General features: G+C 39.6%; 1 protein-coding gene across 3 annotated transcripts in view; it reads right to left on the reverse strand.

Moving 5' to 3' along the window:
- Positions 1 to 17,852, reverse strand: part of CDH9 (cadherin 9) — a 133,554-nt gene that overhangs the window by 1,999 nt on the left and 113,703 nt on the right. For 2 of the 3 annotated variants that reach the window (XM_014597429.3, XM_059728632.1), the window contains 5 exons: positions 16,158 to 16,411; positions 14,543 to 14,679; positions 13,183 to 13,304; positions 2,292 to 2,409; positions 1,936 to 2,187 (listed from right to left, as the gene is read on the reverse strand). In XM_014597429.3, coding sequence (XP_014452915.1) covers positions 1,936 to 2,187; positions 2,292 to 2,409; positions 13,183 to 13,304; positions 14,543 to 14,679; positions 16,158 to 16,411 — 883 coding nt within the window. The remainder of the gene's footprint in view (positions 1 to 1,935; positions 2,188 to 2,291; positions 2,410 to 13,182; positions 13,305 to 14,542; positions 14,680 to 16,157; positions 16,412 to 17,852) is intronic. The other variant, XM_059728631.1, reaches the window with a different exon arrangement.

A 17,852-nucleotide genomic window follows, 5' to 3' on the forward strand; every position in this document is an offset into this window, starting at 1 on the left:
CACTTCATATAAGATGGTGCCATAATGAGTCACCCTGAACTAGCTAGTTCCCAACTAGAAGCAATATAGCTATACTAGTGTAGTGCTGTGCATTGGTAAGTGAGTTTTGCTTGTCAGAACTATCAGTACTAGAATGAGGTATCTTAGCATAGAACTTCATTGTACTCTATAGGCACTTCCTTATGTGCTTTTGAATGTTTTATCCCAAAGGTCTGTGGTCATTGACATGACTGATATTATCGACATAGCTCTTATTGAGTTCAATAGCAGCTGGAATTGGATTCTGTGTCTTTATTCACAGCTACTTCTTTAAATACTTGATCTTGCTAGTTTAGGAAGTGCTAGTAAAATAACCTTCACCTTTGGATCATGGGATTGGAGCTAAAGTGAGCTTTTATGGCTTGAGCAGAAGAACTGAAGTTCAATCTTTTAAAGGTTTTTAGGTGAATAACTCCCACTGATTTTAATGGGAATCAGAAGCTGTAATATCTTAACAATACTGGACATATACTAGTAACTCTGATTTTTTGTAGACTGAAACAGTAATACTCCACTCAGAATTAGATTATGCCAGTACTCTATGCATAGCAACATGAACAAAATTATGCACTAAAAATAACCTGATCATTTAAGAATGAAGGGAAGAGTGGGCATGCTGAGGACATATAGGGACTGTGGCTAGGATCTTTGAACTTAAATATGGTCTAATAAGTGTAGGTGACTCTTTGCTTCTATTGATTTGTGTGTGCAATAGCCTAATTTAGATTTTCAGTTGCTCCTATTGCCAACCAGGCATGGTAGCTCATTCATGCATGCTTAAGCATTTAAGAAACAGGGCAGTTATGAGGGCTAACTAATCATGGGCATGCTTCAAATAAGGCCCTATAAAACAGTATCTTTCATATTCACAGTTAGGTGCTCAATGTCTAATGTGAGCATGATGTTCTTAACCAGTTTGCTAGCCTCCATTTCTGGTCTTCCTTAGCCTACTTCATTGTATTGAATTATGACTTAGCAAAGCATCAAGCCACAGGGGACTGAAAGTGTTGGCCATCTGCCCCTTTGCCCCCGAATCTTAGTGTCCCTGTGCTACTTCTGTGTGTCTCTCTCACCAGCCTCTAATGTTCACCATTGAAGACCTAAAACCTGGAAAAAGTTCCTCAGACCCCAGTGGATAGAAAAGTTGGAATTTAAGTTATTTTTGCCTTGTCTTTTACCCTGCTGTGGGCATATGCTAGATACAATGGGTTTTGAAGCAAAACTAGATTGGGAAACAGATTGTAGCCCCACCAGGGAGGCAAAGTTTCTGGCTGGCAACTATGACAGCCAGAGATTTCTACTTTCTAGCATTAGTTTACCAGCTTGAGGTTTTATTCCATCTCATCTCTCTACAGCTTCTTCACATGCTCTCTCTTCCATGCACATAATATCTTCTGGCTCATTCCATTCGACATGGAAGCATTTGAATGTTTCGATGTCTATAGTTCCTGTTCTGTTTCCTATACATTATCTAACTTTTCCTAATGCATACAAAATAAAAATATTTTGTGGGTTAATGACAGATATAATCATTTGGTTTTTAATCACTGGGGCCAGATTCTGCTGTTCAAGCCACCTAGTGTGTTAGTTAACTACATGCATCTAAATACATGACTATTTGTGAATTGAGATACTGCTCACATGAGTAAAGATGGCAGTGACCTAGACCTAGACTTTTAATTACCTAATATTATATCTAACTAAAGCAGCGGTCTCATCACAGTGTTCTGCTTTCTGCTCAGTGACATTCATAACTCAACTCCTCAGTTAAAATGAAGCCAATGAGAAAAAAATGAGTTGCATGATAAATAGAACTTCATAGAATGACAGCATTGAACAAACTAGTGACTAGCACTTTCCATACTGTACAAAATGCTTCTTCCAAAGAGCACTTACCTAGCAGTATAATGATGCAGAGGAGAATGGCAATTAGAGCACCTGTGCTGAGGCCTGCTGAAAGTAGCAAAGCTTCAGCATTACAGGACTGCATATTTCCCCGGCTATCACAGGCACACACTCGAATTGTCAGCGTGCCCGTGCTGCTCTGGATTGGGTAATCATTGTCAAATATTATGATTGGCAGGAGATAGGTACTCATTTTACTACGGCTGTATCCGTTTCTTTTAGTCATTATCCCTGCTGTGTTATCTGAAATGGAAAAACCAGAATGAATACACATTACAGTATGATGTTTTGTGCAGTGTGGTGGGAGAAAAAAAGATGAGATGAAATTGATGAGCAGAGATGTTTACCTTTGTTGTCTACAATAGAGAAGTTTGGATGAACTGCAAATTCTGGCACCAACTCAAAAAAAAATTTGTGTCCTTGAGGAGGCTCATCTTTGTCCATTGCACTAACAGTCTGTATCAGCTAGAAAGGAAACAATGATTCACATGTTTTTAAGTCGTGTAAAACCAGCACTCTTCCTTTTCTCATACAACAGTATAAAAACTTCCTTGCAACTTTATTTGAAGAAGCAGACCAATATTCCGAAGACTAGTTCTAGGTGGGTTGTTCTCTACATTGACCCAAGAAGACCCCTATATATTTTTTTAACTTTACAATCTGCTAATAGCAGACAACAAGGTACTACTCTTAGCTTCAGCCAACAGCTTTCTGACTAGTTTTGGTGCCCTGCAATGATATGAGAAGGGTTATCCTGTGAGTAATCCAGTCACTTCCCATGACCTTACAAAACAATAGCAGCTGGTTCACATGCTGTGCTGCTGAGAGCGAGACATGGTTTCTTTTTCCAGCCTACATCACTCTGTTCCTGCTGATATATTCTAGTGTTGCAGAAGCAGAATGCTTAGCATTTTTGGAGCAGAGAAGGAGTTAAAAGGCTTTGCATCACTCTAAACTGAAATCTCTAGCTGTGCAGTGGACCTGCTGAACTCTTAAGCAGGCAGTCAAGTCCAGTTGGGAGGGAAAGATAATAGCACTGGCACAAGGCCAAGAAACCTGGCACGAATAAAGCGGAGAAGAATCCTAAGGGTTCCTTTTGGGATTCAGAAGAATCCCTTATCTCATAAGGGGGGAAAGAAAAACAAACACAACCCCCCCTAAATAATGAGGTATTTTTCAGCCTAAATTAACATGGTAATTGTGTTTATGTGCCTTAAAAATATAACATTTCTGAATATGAGCAGAAAAAGGCAGTTAGGAATAGTTGTGAGCTCAGCAGCAATTTTACAGTAAACCTTGTGCTATTATAACTGGTGTCATCACATTTACTGTTCTATAAACTATAATAATTCCACCGCACAGCAAAATAGTAGGACTGAATTGTTCATGTTCAGTAGCTGCTGTAGTGATGCAGAGCTGGGTTTACTGAAGTATCAGCATTGCCTCATTTTGTGAGAAGTTGGTAAGCTTCTGTGGTGAATCATTTCAAACTGGAATTCCCTAGAGCACACAGCGTGCCTATGTATATGTGCCAAAGCATCTAGCATCACTGCTCATCACATGAATAAGACCCCATAGGTTTAAAAATGGCTGCTTGGGCATTTTAACTAATGCTTCTTGAATGAACTATAGTTAAAGCGCCCTGCAGCCATTTTTAAATACATAGGGGCTTAATACACATAACACTGGTGTGTTTTAATTAGAGTGGCTCTCCAGGGACTGCTCTAAATAAAACGATCCACCCCCAACCATGTGTATAGCATGTGTATAGTACCCACAGAGCCTATAGCACCTCCATGAGAAGTGAACCTGCATCTTGTGATGCATTGAATGTTAAGTATCTGCTTTGAGGTGCTATGCCAAGTGCTGTTATCTCCATTACTACAGGTTCCTATAGAAAAGCTTATGTGCTATAGGAAGGCTTGTTTCCCAGAGATTTCCAAAGCACATGCACAATATTAGCTCTTCCAGTCAAATGACATCAATGTGAACGTGATCTTAAGCTTTTGCAAGAAAGAAGTTTAAGGGACAATTGTCTGGGGGGTTTTTTGCAGTGGCTTCTTTTTGTTTCTTTTTCTCTTCTAATACCTTTCTAAATACTGATTTCAATGGGAAAGGATGACACTTACTCAATGTTCTACAGGTATTCTATGAATCTCAGGGTAGGGCCCTAAATTACACATCCATGACTATACAGCTACTAAAAATAGTAAAATTCTATGGACCATATAACTGTTTTGAATATGTGATTCTTTTGATTTATATACTGCTTAATTCTTTAAATTTTTTAATTTTTTTAGGCAACCATTGATCCTCTGGATCATGGTGTATGTGTAAGAGAGATAGTAAAGTGCCTGATAAGTCACCTTGTGGCTAACAAGGCCAACTGGAGAGCAACGCAGATTGTTACAAGTTTCACAGATCCATCTGCGGATAGCTGGACTCCAAGTTGATAGCACATTGCTTCCTTCTTTCTCACTTTTCTTCCATCCTCTGGATCAAAGCCGTTTCACGTTGAGCTCCACCCACTGCCAGATGTTCCCTCCAGGTTGGACAGATTCTATGTACTACTCCCAGCTTTTTACATTGATGTTGAATGACTTTATATAATTTTTGCACACATTATGGTATCACCATAGGGGGTGACCATGTCTTGAGCTGTCTTGAAATTTGCCATACAAAATACTTTTGGGGAGAGTCTCTTCTCACTCGTTTGACACAGCCTCCTCTTCTTAATAGTTGTTTCTAACTGTGTCAGTCCTATACATTCCTGTACCTCTGTTTTTGGCATTTTGTCTTCCCACTTTATTATTAGGATTTATGCAGGCATTTCATGCGGAAGCTGTTCGGTTTCCTGATGTGCCTGGCATATGTAGTCTATATTTCTGTACCATAAAGCAGAGATGGCAGCACATAAGTCTCATAAATTTGCATCTTTACCTTAGTTGATCATTTGTTGTTATTTTATGCACGGTTTTGTAATTGCCCCAAATTAGCTGCTTTTTCAGTTCTATTCGTCAGTTCAGTCTGGAGGTCAAGATTCCTGCTGATTGTAGAACCCAGGTATCAAAAGCTGTCAATGACAGCAAGATACTTACCCTCCAAAGTGATGTCAGGCACTAGTTCTTCCACCCCTTGGTACATGATCGCAGTCTTGTTGGCCAGGTACTGACATTAAAATTTTTACCAGTATAAGTGATTGGAAACAGGTCTATATCCATAACAACAGAAATTTGGCACACAAAACCATTCTATACCTGTAACACAAGTGAAGTTCAGCACACGTAGACTAGTTTAAAAATAGTGCAACCCAGTCTAAGATTTGCCCCCTTCCATCCTCCCCCACAAAAGGTGAATGTGTGTTCTGTTCACTACCGATCTAAACTAAGTCACTTATAGAAAACCATATAACTTAATTCGATTCCACCTCAGACTTTTTAATTGTCTGTACCTAGCCCTTGAGAATAATTTTCAACCTGAAGTTTTGAGTGACAGAAAATCTGCCCAAGAAATTTGGCAAGTGGGCAACCAAGGCTACATTGTCCGCAAAGAGGAAATCCCTCACAACCAGTTCTTTCACCTTGACTTTTGCTCTAAGGCTTGTGATGTTGAACAAGCCTCCATTTAGTCTGGTTCAAAGATAAATGTCATCATTGTTGTGCTAGAATGCATGAAGAAGCAGGAATGAAAAGTAGATGTTAAAGAGCACAGGGGCTAAGATACACCCCTGTTTCACCCCATTATTGATGTCAAAGGCATTTGATTCTTTATTTTCATACACTACAGTTGCCTTCATACCTTGTTATAATGAGTTAATGATGTTCAGCAGTTTGGGGGAGACAATCCAATTTATTCAGAACAGTAAAGAAGCCTTGTCAACCATATCAAAGGCCTTTGTCAGACTGATGAAGGCTGTGTACAGTGGTATTTTTTTCTCTACACTTCTCTTGCAGTTGCTTGACTGAAAATATCGTATCAGTGGTGGAGCAACCTGAATGAAAACTGCGTTGACTTTCAGGATAGAGTCTTTCACCAAGAGATTGCAGCCTAGGGAGCATAATGGAAATAACAACTTTTCTGATCATGTTCAACACAGAGATACCTCTATAGTTGTCACATGCATCAGCTGCTTTCTGAATATCATCAGAGCACTTCAGTTAAAAATTTTGGGCACACCGCTTAGTCTTCTTTTGCATTTCTCTTTGAGCCTTTCTCAAAATTTCCTGGGTTGTGGTGTTGGGAGATTTCTTGTAGATAGTTAGCACTGTTCTTTTGTGCTCAGCTAGTGGTTAAAGTGTTTCAGAGTGCTTTTCAAGCCAGACTGCATTTTTCTTGCATCATTTGCCAACCTCTGTTACAGCAGCATTGTACATGAGAGGTATACAATGTTAGGTGTACAGTTCCGCCTCAGTGGGTGAGTTGATAGGTAAACTTGCTTCCGCAACTTTTTCATTGAATAGTTTGCATCTTTCTATGTCTTTAGTTTGGCTGATGTAAATCTGAGGGCAATTGGTAATTTTGTTGATGGATCTTTATGGCATTGATTCTGATTTTGCAGCAGACTAACGCATGGTCAGTGTCATAGTCAGCACCATGATAAGACCTCATGTGCAGGATGTCTTTCAGGTGGTTACACCTTGTCAGTACTAGATCTGGTGCCAGTGCCTTGAACTTGTATGTTTCCATGTCTTTTTTTGTGATTTTACAAGGAAAAGAGGTGTTGATAACACATATATTTTGACTTGCAGAGTTCTTACACTAGCTGGCCATTCTCATTCATATTACAAATTTCATGTTTGTCCAGAATACCAAGCCAGTTCTCAAAACTACGTTGAACTCTTGCATGGAAGTCACTGAGTATTACAATGGTCTCATTCCAGTGAGTTTTCTCAATCTCTTCTTCATGTTGTTGGTATTAAATGTTCTTGTCTTCATCATTAGCCTGAAGGATAGGTGCATAGACAGTAAACAATGTGATGAATCCATTGTGTGTGTGTACTCTGAACACCATGAGTCACATGCATACAGCAGTGGGGCTTTCACAGAAAGATAGTCACTGTTTCTAATAGCAAAGCCTACTCCCCTGTCTCTCCTTTCTTCTGCTCGCTTCCCATGCCAGAATACGGTGTAATCAATCATTCTCTTGGATAGAACCTGTGTTTGAGAACCTTTCTGATAATGGAGCAATGTTGATTCCATATCTAACCAATTCATAGTTTAGTAGTGCTATTTTCCATAAATCGAGGTTGAACTGAATCCAGGGATCAGTGTCTGAACATGCCAAAGTACAATTTGCTTTGTTTCATTTTGGCCAGGATACATTGAGTTGGGGCATGGCTTTTTTGGCCCACCTTTTCTAAGGCCTTCCTCAAGAGAGGTAAGCAGGCCACTTCTAAATAGGACTCCTTATGCCCCTTACAGTGTCTTCTGACCATCAAACCAAGATCATTGACACATAAACCCAGGAAAGAGTATGGAGGAGTGGGGGCTGCCCTACACCTACTGCCCCCAGTTTAGACCACTGAGACAGAGTCCAAAGGCCAGACTAAGTCTTGACATTCAGTGCCTCAGTGGTTGAAGCTTCTGCCAAAGAGCAACAGGTTAGAGCTGCTTCTGTCTGCCTAGCACATTAGCAAGGGCATATTTCTGTCAGTGATGTCCCATAGCCAGGGTAATGTCCCTTAGCCTTATTCCAACAAAAGAATTTCCACAAAAAAGTGGGACCTAGAGTCTTGAGGCTCCCTATGAGGTTGTAATGTTATGGTATTTTATAGGCACTGCCCTGCCACAAGTAGCCCCATCATGTTGCCACCAGGCATTCCAGCCAGATGCAATTTAAAGTCATACCCAGAAACACTGCTGTTAAAACTTGAATAAAAACCAGAATATTATTTTTACATTCCGTAGATATTCACTGCTATGAATCAACAGTAAATGAGGCCAAAATTTGCCTTATAGATTATTTAAAGTTACTCTTTAAAGAACAGCTTTCTACATGATGAGCAGAATATAATTAAGGCAGGATTGTGCAATATTCCTTATCCTGATGAGGATCTCGAGGATACTTTAGGATTGATTGATTCCTTAATTTTGAAAGAAATGACAATGCTGACATTTGGACAACGTTTTAATTTCTTCAGTCAAAACCACATTTTTGGCAAAGCAGCTCTGTCATCCTGCCACTGAGGCTTTAATTACACTAGTACTTTTTCTCTGATTTCACCTCCCCCCCTGTTTCCCTTGATTATTACCATTGCATCATTTCCACTGGCAATAATAATGGTGGATGTAGTCAGTTAGACCAGTAAGTCCCAGGCTATTTAGGCCGAAATTCTAATATTTTGGCAGTAAGAAGTCATTATAGTGGAAGGCTAGCAGAAGATCAAATGATCTAAAGATAATGTTCCTCCTGCATTTTTAGAGGTCTGTGAAAAGAGTGAAAGGGCAAAAGCATTAAATAGAAAGGAGGTAATTAGAATAACCAATTATATTTTGTGCCAGTGCTGTCTGGAAAAATTCAGGGAGAAAATATCCTGCTAGATTAGCAACAAAAAAACTCTAGCTGGGTGTCCTGGTGCTTTTCAAGATATATTTAGTGGGAAGAACATAATATCTGGATATCATTCCCTTCATGTGCAAATAAGATGAAGGGTGTACAATTAGGGTGGAAATAGGAACTTAATTACACCAGAAACTTATTGTTGAGGATTAGGCTACAGAAGGGGGGAAAAATTACATTACTTTTTACGACTTAAAATAACTGTAGATTAAATATTTTTTTCAGAGGCTGAATAAATGAAAAGAAAGGAGAAACATTTCTTCAGTTAACTTTTCCAGCTCTAAAATTGTGAATAAACAGATTGAGGCCATTTATAGTCTATGCCAAAATTAAAGTGATCAGGCATGGTAATCTTACTGTTAAATCTAGGGTGTAATGTTTTGGGTATATTTGGCAATTTAAGACTTGTAGCACTGCCTCCATGCTTTTGAAGTAGTTCTGTATTTTGAGTTATGATCACCAGAGGAAGATGACATATGATTTATGAGGGAAAAGTTATTTCAAGTGACTTTTACTAAATCAAGAGTGATTTCAAGCAGACAAGAGCTATTAAGAAAACATTATTTTCTGTTTATGTGGCCTATGTAAAACTTATATTTGAAAAATTCAGAACTATTACTCTCTCTCTCTTTCCTTAGACACCCAGCTTCACATTCGCTATGGGGTGTTATTAGATAAATTCCCATCTTTGGTAGGGATCAAGCAGCTTTTTCAAGAAAATCCCAGAACTAAAAATATTTGAGCAAAATTTCCTTTCCTTAATCTGTGGTCCAATGCAGAGAAACTATACTGATGGGAAGATTGTAATTAGACCTTGTTGGACTGCCATGGAGAGAGACCACAAAGAGACTCTTTCACTATGCTTTTCCTGAAGTGACTCCTTATTTATTTTGTGCCAAGTGTTAAAGGCACTGTCTAGTTCTGGGTATGTTAATAGTATAGATCAAAGGTGGACAGGTGGGGTAAAGACCTTTCTAAAAGAATTTGGAGGCACCTCCTTACCTAGGATTAGTTTTTCTAAAATATTTACCTTATATGAAGGTTAATTATTAAAGGAAAACTGTTGATTCTTCAGAATAATAATTTAACACAATCCACAAAGGGGTTAAACTCCATCAGAAGTGTGAGAAATCCTTCCCCAACTCCTAATTCTCATCTTAAATTGATACCAGTTTTGAACACTGGGCTCCTGAGAGCATTTTTTGCAGGCTGCTGCAGTAAGCCCGTAGACACTTTCACATAAGTTAGTTATAGCTTTTTATGAGCAATAATTATCAATGGCCACATGATAAATATGCCTTGTATCTGTCCTTTCCCAGTAAGGAGGGAATGCTGAATAATGTCAGGAAAAAACTGCCATCTTCTCAAATTACAAGATGAACTCCTTCTATGTTCTAATGCTAGGGAGCCCCTGAATGGCAAGAAAGGATATAGCATCATTTTGCCATTATTCTTCTTGTGGTCTTATGCACGTAAACACACACTCTGTCCCTCTCTGTACCCCCTACATATTTATATCCATATGTAGAAGGAGAGTTGTATGAGTCTTTCTATGGATATTATTGTATCTCAGCTCCATCTATAGATATATATAGATCTATGCATATATCTGTTTGGACTTTGGTTGCTCATTTGATTTGACAGGGATTCGGCCCGATTCGGTGGCCGAATCTCCAAATCCAAATCAAATCAGGAGACCCTTTAATGTTTGTGAATCGAATTGGAATGCTCCAAATTAATTTGGGGAGATTTGATGTTTTGGACATAGACACAGCTTTAAATGTTTTTTTTCTACATACCTCAGGGTACCAGGTGGCTTGTGAATGCTGAGATCCTAGGGTGGATGGAGCATCCTATGGGAGCATGGGCAGGGTCCCCAGCACGCTCAGCGGTGGACCCAGAAGTGGACCAGAAGCACTTCCGGTCCACTTCTGGGTCCACCGCCAAGCACATACCCCGTCCCCACCCCGTGCTTTTGTAGGATGCTCCATCCACCCCACCATCACATCATTCACAAGCTGTGCCTCGTACCTTGAGGTATGTAGATAAAACATTTAAAGCTGTGTCTGTGGCCAAATAGCAGCCTTCCCAGGGGTGCTGGTGGGTCCCCAATCTGCCTGCTAGCTGACAGGAGCTGGGTGATGCTGCCTGGGCCAGCAGGGCCAGGACAGATCAGCTTGGGCGGAGGAGGGTCCCCACACCAGCTGATCTGCCCCAGGCTCTGTACCCTCCTGGAACCGGCTCTGGTACAGGGCCAGGACAGATCAGCTCGTGTGGGGATCCACTGCCCTGGGGCAAGTGAGGGTCCCCACACCAGCTGTGATTTGGCCAGGGCCTTGCACCCACATGGAAGCGGTTCCAGTATGGGGCCGGGGCAGATCAGTTTGTGCGGGGACCCACCCCCCCCATCCCAGGACAGGGAGTGCCCCTGCATGAGCTGATCTGCCCCAGGCCCTACCAGAGCCAGCTCCAGGTGGGGGTCTGGGGTAGATCAGGTGGTACGTGGACCCTCCCCATCCCAAGATCAGGGAAGCAGGTCCCCGCACAAGCTGATCTGCTCCGGGCCCTGCTGGCCCCAGGTGGTAGCATCCAGCTCCTGCCAGCCAGCAGGTAGATCGGGGCCGCCAGCACCCCCGGAAGGGCTATGGGAGCTGTTCTAGAGTCCTCCCAGGGGTGCGCGCCCCCAATCTGCCTGCTGAGTGACAGGAGCCGGGTGCTGCCACCTGGGGCCAGCGGCAGCACTGATCTTCCCAGTGATGGGTGCAAGCTGTGCCCAGTGCCAGTCTGCCATCTGGCCTGTAGATCGGGGGCCCACAGCCCTCCCAGGGGTATGGGGAACCCCTGATCTGCCTGTCAGATGACAGGAGGTGGGTGCTGCTGGCTGGGACCGGCACTGAAGTCAGTAAGCCTGGCTTCAAAATTCAAAATGTTTCAAAACTTTTGAAACATTTTGAGTTCCCTTGTTTTGTTTCAAAGCTGTTTCAAAGGCTTTTGTGTTTTTTCAAGTTCGCTGTTTTGAACTCAAAACACATTGAAACAACTTTGAAACAAAACACCAGGTGAAGTTTTGTACAGCCCTACTCAGCAGTAAATCATTACAGTCTGCAAGTGTGCTGGTATTAGAGTGCAGTAAATTAATTAACTCTACTGTAGGATAGTCAGGGACTGTACTATCCTACCACAGAGTAATTTACTCTACCAAAACTCACATGTAGATGATGACAGGGGCTGGCAGGGTCATGAGTGTGCTATGTGTGGAGACTGCCTGCCATCTAGCTCTGCACTGTAGCACCCTCATGACCCTGCCAGCCTCCCTGTCAACTGATGCTGACCCAGAGCATGAGGCTGATTCCACCCCCCCCCCCCCGCCCCCTCGGGTCTTCTGCTAGACTGGGATTTCTGCCCTGGCTCAAACTGCTGCAGTTCTGGGCACACATGCAGACACTGTGCCCAGGAGTAGATGATTCCAGCATGGACTGTGTTGAAGTTTATCATATCACCTCAATAATACATGTAGATGCACCCACTGTTTTCTAATGGTAAATGTAGGTCATTTTTTAGATGAAAAATTAAACTGTTAGGCTTGTGTCTTCCTGTGTTCATTTACAGATTTACTGTAATTTGCTACATTTTTTTTCATTTTATTTAGCAATGTTATTACTGTATGTCAGTGTAATTGAATTCATTAAAAATGACTAATAGAAATGATAGGTGATTCCAGGGACTGGCAACTTTTTACATGTGTGGGCTGCAGTTTGTGACCTGTTCAACACTATGGGCCACTGGTCCTTTCTGTCCACTTCAGCGAAGTTAATTAGAGACTGCAGTAAGGAAGAACAGCCTTCCACACAGGTGGAAGAAGATGGATGGAACATCCAGAGGTGATTGGTATGCCATTAACACTATGTGGACTGTTACTGATAGCTAGGAATTAGTGCACCTTTAATAAAATGTGGACTGGATTTGACCTTCACAGGCCAGATCTGTCCCATGGGCTGTAGGTTGCCAAGCCCTTATGTATCTGACTGCTGTGTCTAGATCTAGAACTTCTCCCTTTTCTTCAAAATGTCAAGCTGCTGCTTTTATAAATCTTACATTAAAATATGTGGGGGTTCCATTGCATCATAAGGATATTTGAGAGAGTTGAAATTTGGCTCCTGACCGTTGCCCAAACTCAGCCTAAAGCCAAACTGAAGCTCAACTGAGTATTGAAAAATGGAAATAGCTCTTTAAAAAAAAAAATGTTTTTTATAAAACACTGTTTCTTTATTCTAGCCAGAACAAAAATGTGCAGGCTTTCAACACCATTTTACATATTTCAAATTATCATTATATCACAGAAATTGTATATAAATAGCCAAAACAAAAATAAGTTATCTAACCATGGGAATATAGTGCTTTATATGTGATTTACTGAATAAAATGTTCTGTGATATTTGGCTATTGAGTCCCTTCCAATAAATAAGACACTTTGTACTTTATACTACTAGGGCCAAATCCTGGTTTCCTTGTCCATGCAAAGTTTTGCTGAATTCAGTAGGAGTTAAGATTTAACGTTTTTCATCCTTGCATATGCTGAAATATTTGTGACAAACTTCTGAGTAACCTAAGAAATGAACAAACAAAGCAAAATTTAAAATCAGATATACATTTTTCTAGTAGAGTAAACATGCATTTACCTGTCCTGCCTTTGCATTTTCACAAACAAATGTTTCATAGTATTTGGAAAATTCTGGTGCATGGTCATTTATGTCTAAAATCCTGATGAAAACAGATATTTGGCTGCTTTGCTTAGGATTATCTGGAATGAGACAACAAATCTCAATTCATCTAATGACAAAAATGTGTGTGTCATATCTGTAATTATAAAGGAATAATGATGTTCAACTTTCAGTGGATGTATATTGAATATATTTTAAGGCCGTGCTTATTTGAAACAGGTTGCATTATTTTAAATGAAAGAAAAAGATAAAACCATCTGAGACTAAACTGACTTTCAAAGTTACCTATGAATCCATCTCAAGTGTTAATGCCTATTTTCTGTGTTGCTCAGAGCAGTGCTCAATAGCCTGTGTTAAGGTGTAGGGGACAGAAAAATTGTCTGGGTTAATTCAAAGCTCTTTCTAATTACAAAGGCAAGAAGTTTGCCTTTGACACTTTTGTCATTGATATGCATCAGAAGTAACCTCATAGTCTGAGCTATAGCAAATGAAAAAAGGTTTGCAGAGCGAATGTCAACAACTGGGACAGTGTTTAGAGAAAATTCCTTGCTTATCAGGGGGAAAAAAAAATATGTGTATCTCTGAATGTAGGGCTTGTGCTATATCTGTCTAGCACAATGGCAAGCTTCATGGCTTCACAAAGCTGCTAGGGAGGAGAAGGAAAAATGGGCTTATAGAGCCCATCACTAATATCTCAGTGCTCTCTATGGTGCCAGCACTGGAAAAAAATGAAAATGGCTGTATCTATGTAAACCTAATAAGGCTCAATGAAGCAATAAAGGTATCAATTGAAAGACACAGAATCACATTCTTTAGCCTGACTGGAGGAGAAAGATGTGCCATACCTTTATTCTGAGCAAAGCAGGGGACCCTGAATTTGTCTCCTGAAGGCAATTTTTGCCCCTGGTCTCAAAAACTTATTCAGACTTCTGTGGGTATTTGAATGCTGCTCCACTTTCTCCAGCAATTCTCCCTGTACAGGGGCTGAGGGAGTGGTGTAGTGTGAAATGCTGGCTCTGGATCAATCCATGGAAGAAGATTCCATGAGAACCAATCATATGGGTTTTATGGCTGCTCTGCATAGCTGTAATGGACCTAAGGCTATTATAATTCTTTCATTTTGTCTATAGGCAAGAGAAAGTAAACCATAGTAATCTTTTTTTCCTAAAAATTATGTCGGAGTGTTCTAGCTCAATAGTACATTGATTTGTTTGATTGTAAAACTGAGAGAGCGATAGAGGCAATTCAAGCATATAATATATTATAGAATTGTAACATTTTGAGTTGCAACCTTTTCTTTAAGGTATTTCCAACTTACTAATTTCAGTTGCTATAACGGTGATGTTGTGCCATGGAGTTTCCTCCCGGTCTAGTGACTTTGAGATGAATATGGATCCATTTCCTGAGTGGATATTGAATATTCTGTCAAGGTCAGTGTGTCGATCCACAGAATATCTGTAGGAATATAGTATATCATCATCCTCAGTACATTTTCAGCTTTGATTCCTAGTCACCCTTAAATGTTTTCCATTCTGCTTTAAGTTATTACCTTAACGTCTGTTGTACTTTATCACCAAAGCTTCCCTGTAATTATTGTAGGGAATAATTAGTGCAGAATAATGCAAATATTCAGGTAAAGTTATTTAAGCCCAGTGACAGGACAGAAGTGTAGTAAGTCCTTATAGACAGCTAATTAATATGAAGAATTATTCAAAATATATTTTACCGTAGAGATACATAAAACAATGCTCGAATAACAGCCAGTTAATTCAGAAGAAACTACCTAAGCAAACATGGGTGCCTCTTGTGTCATGGGCACTGAACTTGAGATACTATAAAGGGGCCTGAGTTTCAGAAACAGCTGAACATTCACCCTCTGAAAATCTTTGATGTGTCCCTGGTTAAAATCACTAGAAAATATTTATAGTGTCTTAACTTTTAATTTAGAGAACTGAAACTGCATCAAAACCTTAGTATTAAAGCACATTTGAATTTCTTTATTTATCTTTTTTATTTTAGAAAGAAGTGTAACTTATATGGATCTTCTGATTTATTGGAATATTATATGGATCTTCTGATTTATTGGAATATTGTATATCCAATTTATTTAAAGATGTCCAGTTGTAGGGAAAACAGCACTTGGAGTAAATAGATCTGTTTGAGTTACTTTCACCTTCAATGAGACATATAGCTGAAGGATTTGAGTTTTATAATGACTTGCATGGAGAATACACTAATGTACTAATGTTCAGTGTTTTCATGTCAGCCTAGATAATAATAGCAGATGGCTAACGATTACAGCGGATGCACAGCAGTGAACATTTACCTCTAATTGTTATGACTTTCTCACAGTAGTTTCTTATTTAATATACTGTACAAACGTTGATAATTAAATATTTAAGCTGTAGAACATAGAAGGTAGTATATCTCTAGAGAGTTATTTTACTCATTGGGCATGTTGCAAGGTATATTGCAGAAAGTTGAGTGTCATCAGCCTATGGGAAGGGACATTCATCCAATGGAAATAAACTGTCTTCAGAATTTTGCGTGAATTTATTTTTTGGAAATGTGGTATGAAAGCATTATCCTGAGTGTGGTTGGACTAAGAGTGCTGTAAGGTAATGATTACTTATTTTTAGCATCCATATGCATTTCATTTTATCTGATATCTGTAATCTTTCATTCAGAACATATATAGCAATGCTTAGTTGTATTTGCCATCACAGGTTCTCTGTAGATATTTATCTGCTTAATTATTTCCATTTAACCCCTATGGGCCTAATGCTGCAAAGGTTGCTCCTAAACTTCTGTGGGACTCCTTGGGAGCTGAAGCTGTTCATCACTGCTTTATATCAGACTCTCTGCTATATACTTATCACATTTTCACAGCAAGTTGAAACTAGTGTTTACTTTCTTCAGAGACCAATACTTACTTTATTGCATTCTTTGTGGTGTCTGGATCTTGAGCTACCACTTGCCCAATAATGCTTCCCTCCTTGGCATCTTCATCTACTTCGATTAAATAGGAGGCTCTGCTGAACACTGGTGGTTCATCTATGTCTTCCACAGAAATTTTGACCAGAGCTGTATCCTTAAATGGTCCCAACTGCAAAAAGCGTGGGTCAGGATGACTATTGGCTGCCTCCACTCTTAAGGTGTAAAGCATCTTGTTTTCAAAATCCAACTGCTAGGGAGCAAGTTAATAAAATAAAATATAAAATAGGCATCACATAAAGAGAAATGCATTTACATTTCACAAACTAAAAATTAATAGGTGTAGGAGTTTTTAGAGACCAGAATTTACATCTGTGAGACGAACTGTGTCTATAGACATGCATTCAGTTCATTAACTACAGAGTATAAAGCTGATTATATTATGTGGCAGGGCTTTTTCTGGTACTGCAGGTCTGAGATCTCTAGTCACTGTGAACTTAAACTGGCCTTCTGAAAACAGCACTGAAACTAGAAAGGATATCTGTTTCAGTCAGCAGCTGTCAGGGAAGCCATAAAACATTTGAATTAAAATAAAAGAAAATCTTGAAATACTGAAATTTCCTGTAAATTGGAGATGCTGAGCTTTGGTTTACTCTGAAATGAGGCAATGGTTTTCAATTCATCTGATGACAAAAATATGTGCATCATATCTGTAATTGCCCTGAAAAAAAGGGTAAATTTAAAGTATTTCTTTTGGGATGAAAAAATGAAAGATATAGAAGAAATGTAGAAAGTAAAGTCTAGGTAACCTTCATATTAAATGCTTTTGAAACATTAATGGAGTGGGGGAGGAAGGGGAGGGAAGAGTCACTATGTTTTCAGGAACATTTCCCTGGATTTAGGTGCAGCTGATGAATTGGTGTATATATTTTTACATTTTACATTGTATTTTTTAATACATTATTTTAATGAACTTGTAATCTTTGTCTTTTAAAAAAAGAAAGTTCTTTTCAAACCTGGTCTAGTAAGGCTTCCCCCCCTTAAATCGGAAACAGTTTACATAGTTTCATGTGCCATCAAGATCAAAGTATTAGGATTTATATCTGCATGCAATTATGTATCCACGTGTAAGGTTTGGATTTGACATAGGGCTCATGTGTTCATTAGAGAGTTAAGAGGAATGAATGTATTTGGAGTTATTGCTTGAGTCCCATTTGATGTACCCCAAAAAGGCAGCATCAAACTCAAAAAAAGCTGTTAGTTTTAAAAGCTGGTGCTCAGATAATATAAAAATAGTCTTCAGTCAGTTTGATGGACAAGTCAAGATTCTTTAGAATTGGTGATGGTTTGTAAATTCAATTTATTTCTCTCTTTCACCTTAGGACACCTGTTAACAACCAAGATAGCTTAAGGTTTGATTGAAACCAAGGCAGATTTTGAGAGTTAGAGGTTTGACTTGGATCTGTCGCACATCTGTAGCTAAGATTCCTCTGTGGAGGCACAAGCACACTTCAGAAGAATGTGTTACCTGCATGGGGTTCCTTTTAGTCGCATAAGTCCATCAAACTTAAACCTTCAGGCAAACTTGCAACATTGTGTTCACTACCAACTCTTGTGAGCCATGTTGCAGAGTTCAGCTGAAGAAGCTTGCTGCGAGTTGAACCCCCTCCAGGATTTTGTGGCCCTAATTCAAA

The sequence above is a fragment of the Alligator mississippiensis genome, chromosome 5 (genome assembly GCF_030867095.1).
Source record: "Alligator mississippiensis isolate rAllMis1 chromosome 5, rAllMis1, whole genome shotgun sequence".
Lineage (NCBI taxonomy): Eukaryota > Metazoa > Chordata > Crocodylia > Alligatoridae > Alligator > Alligator mississippiensis.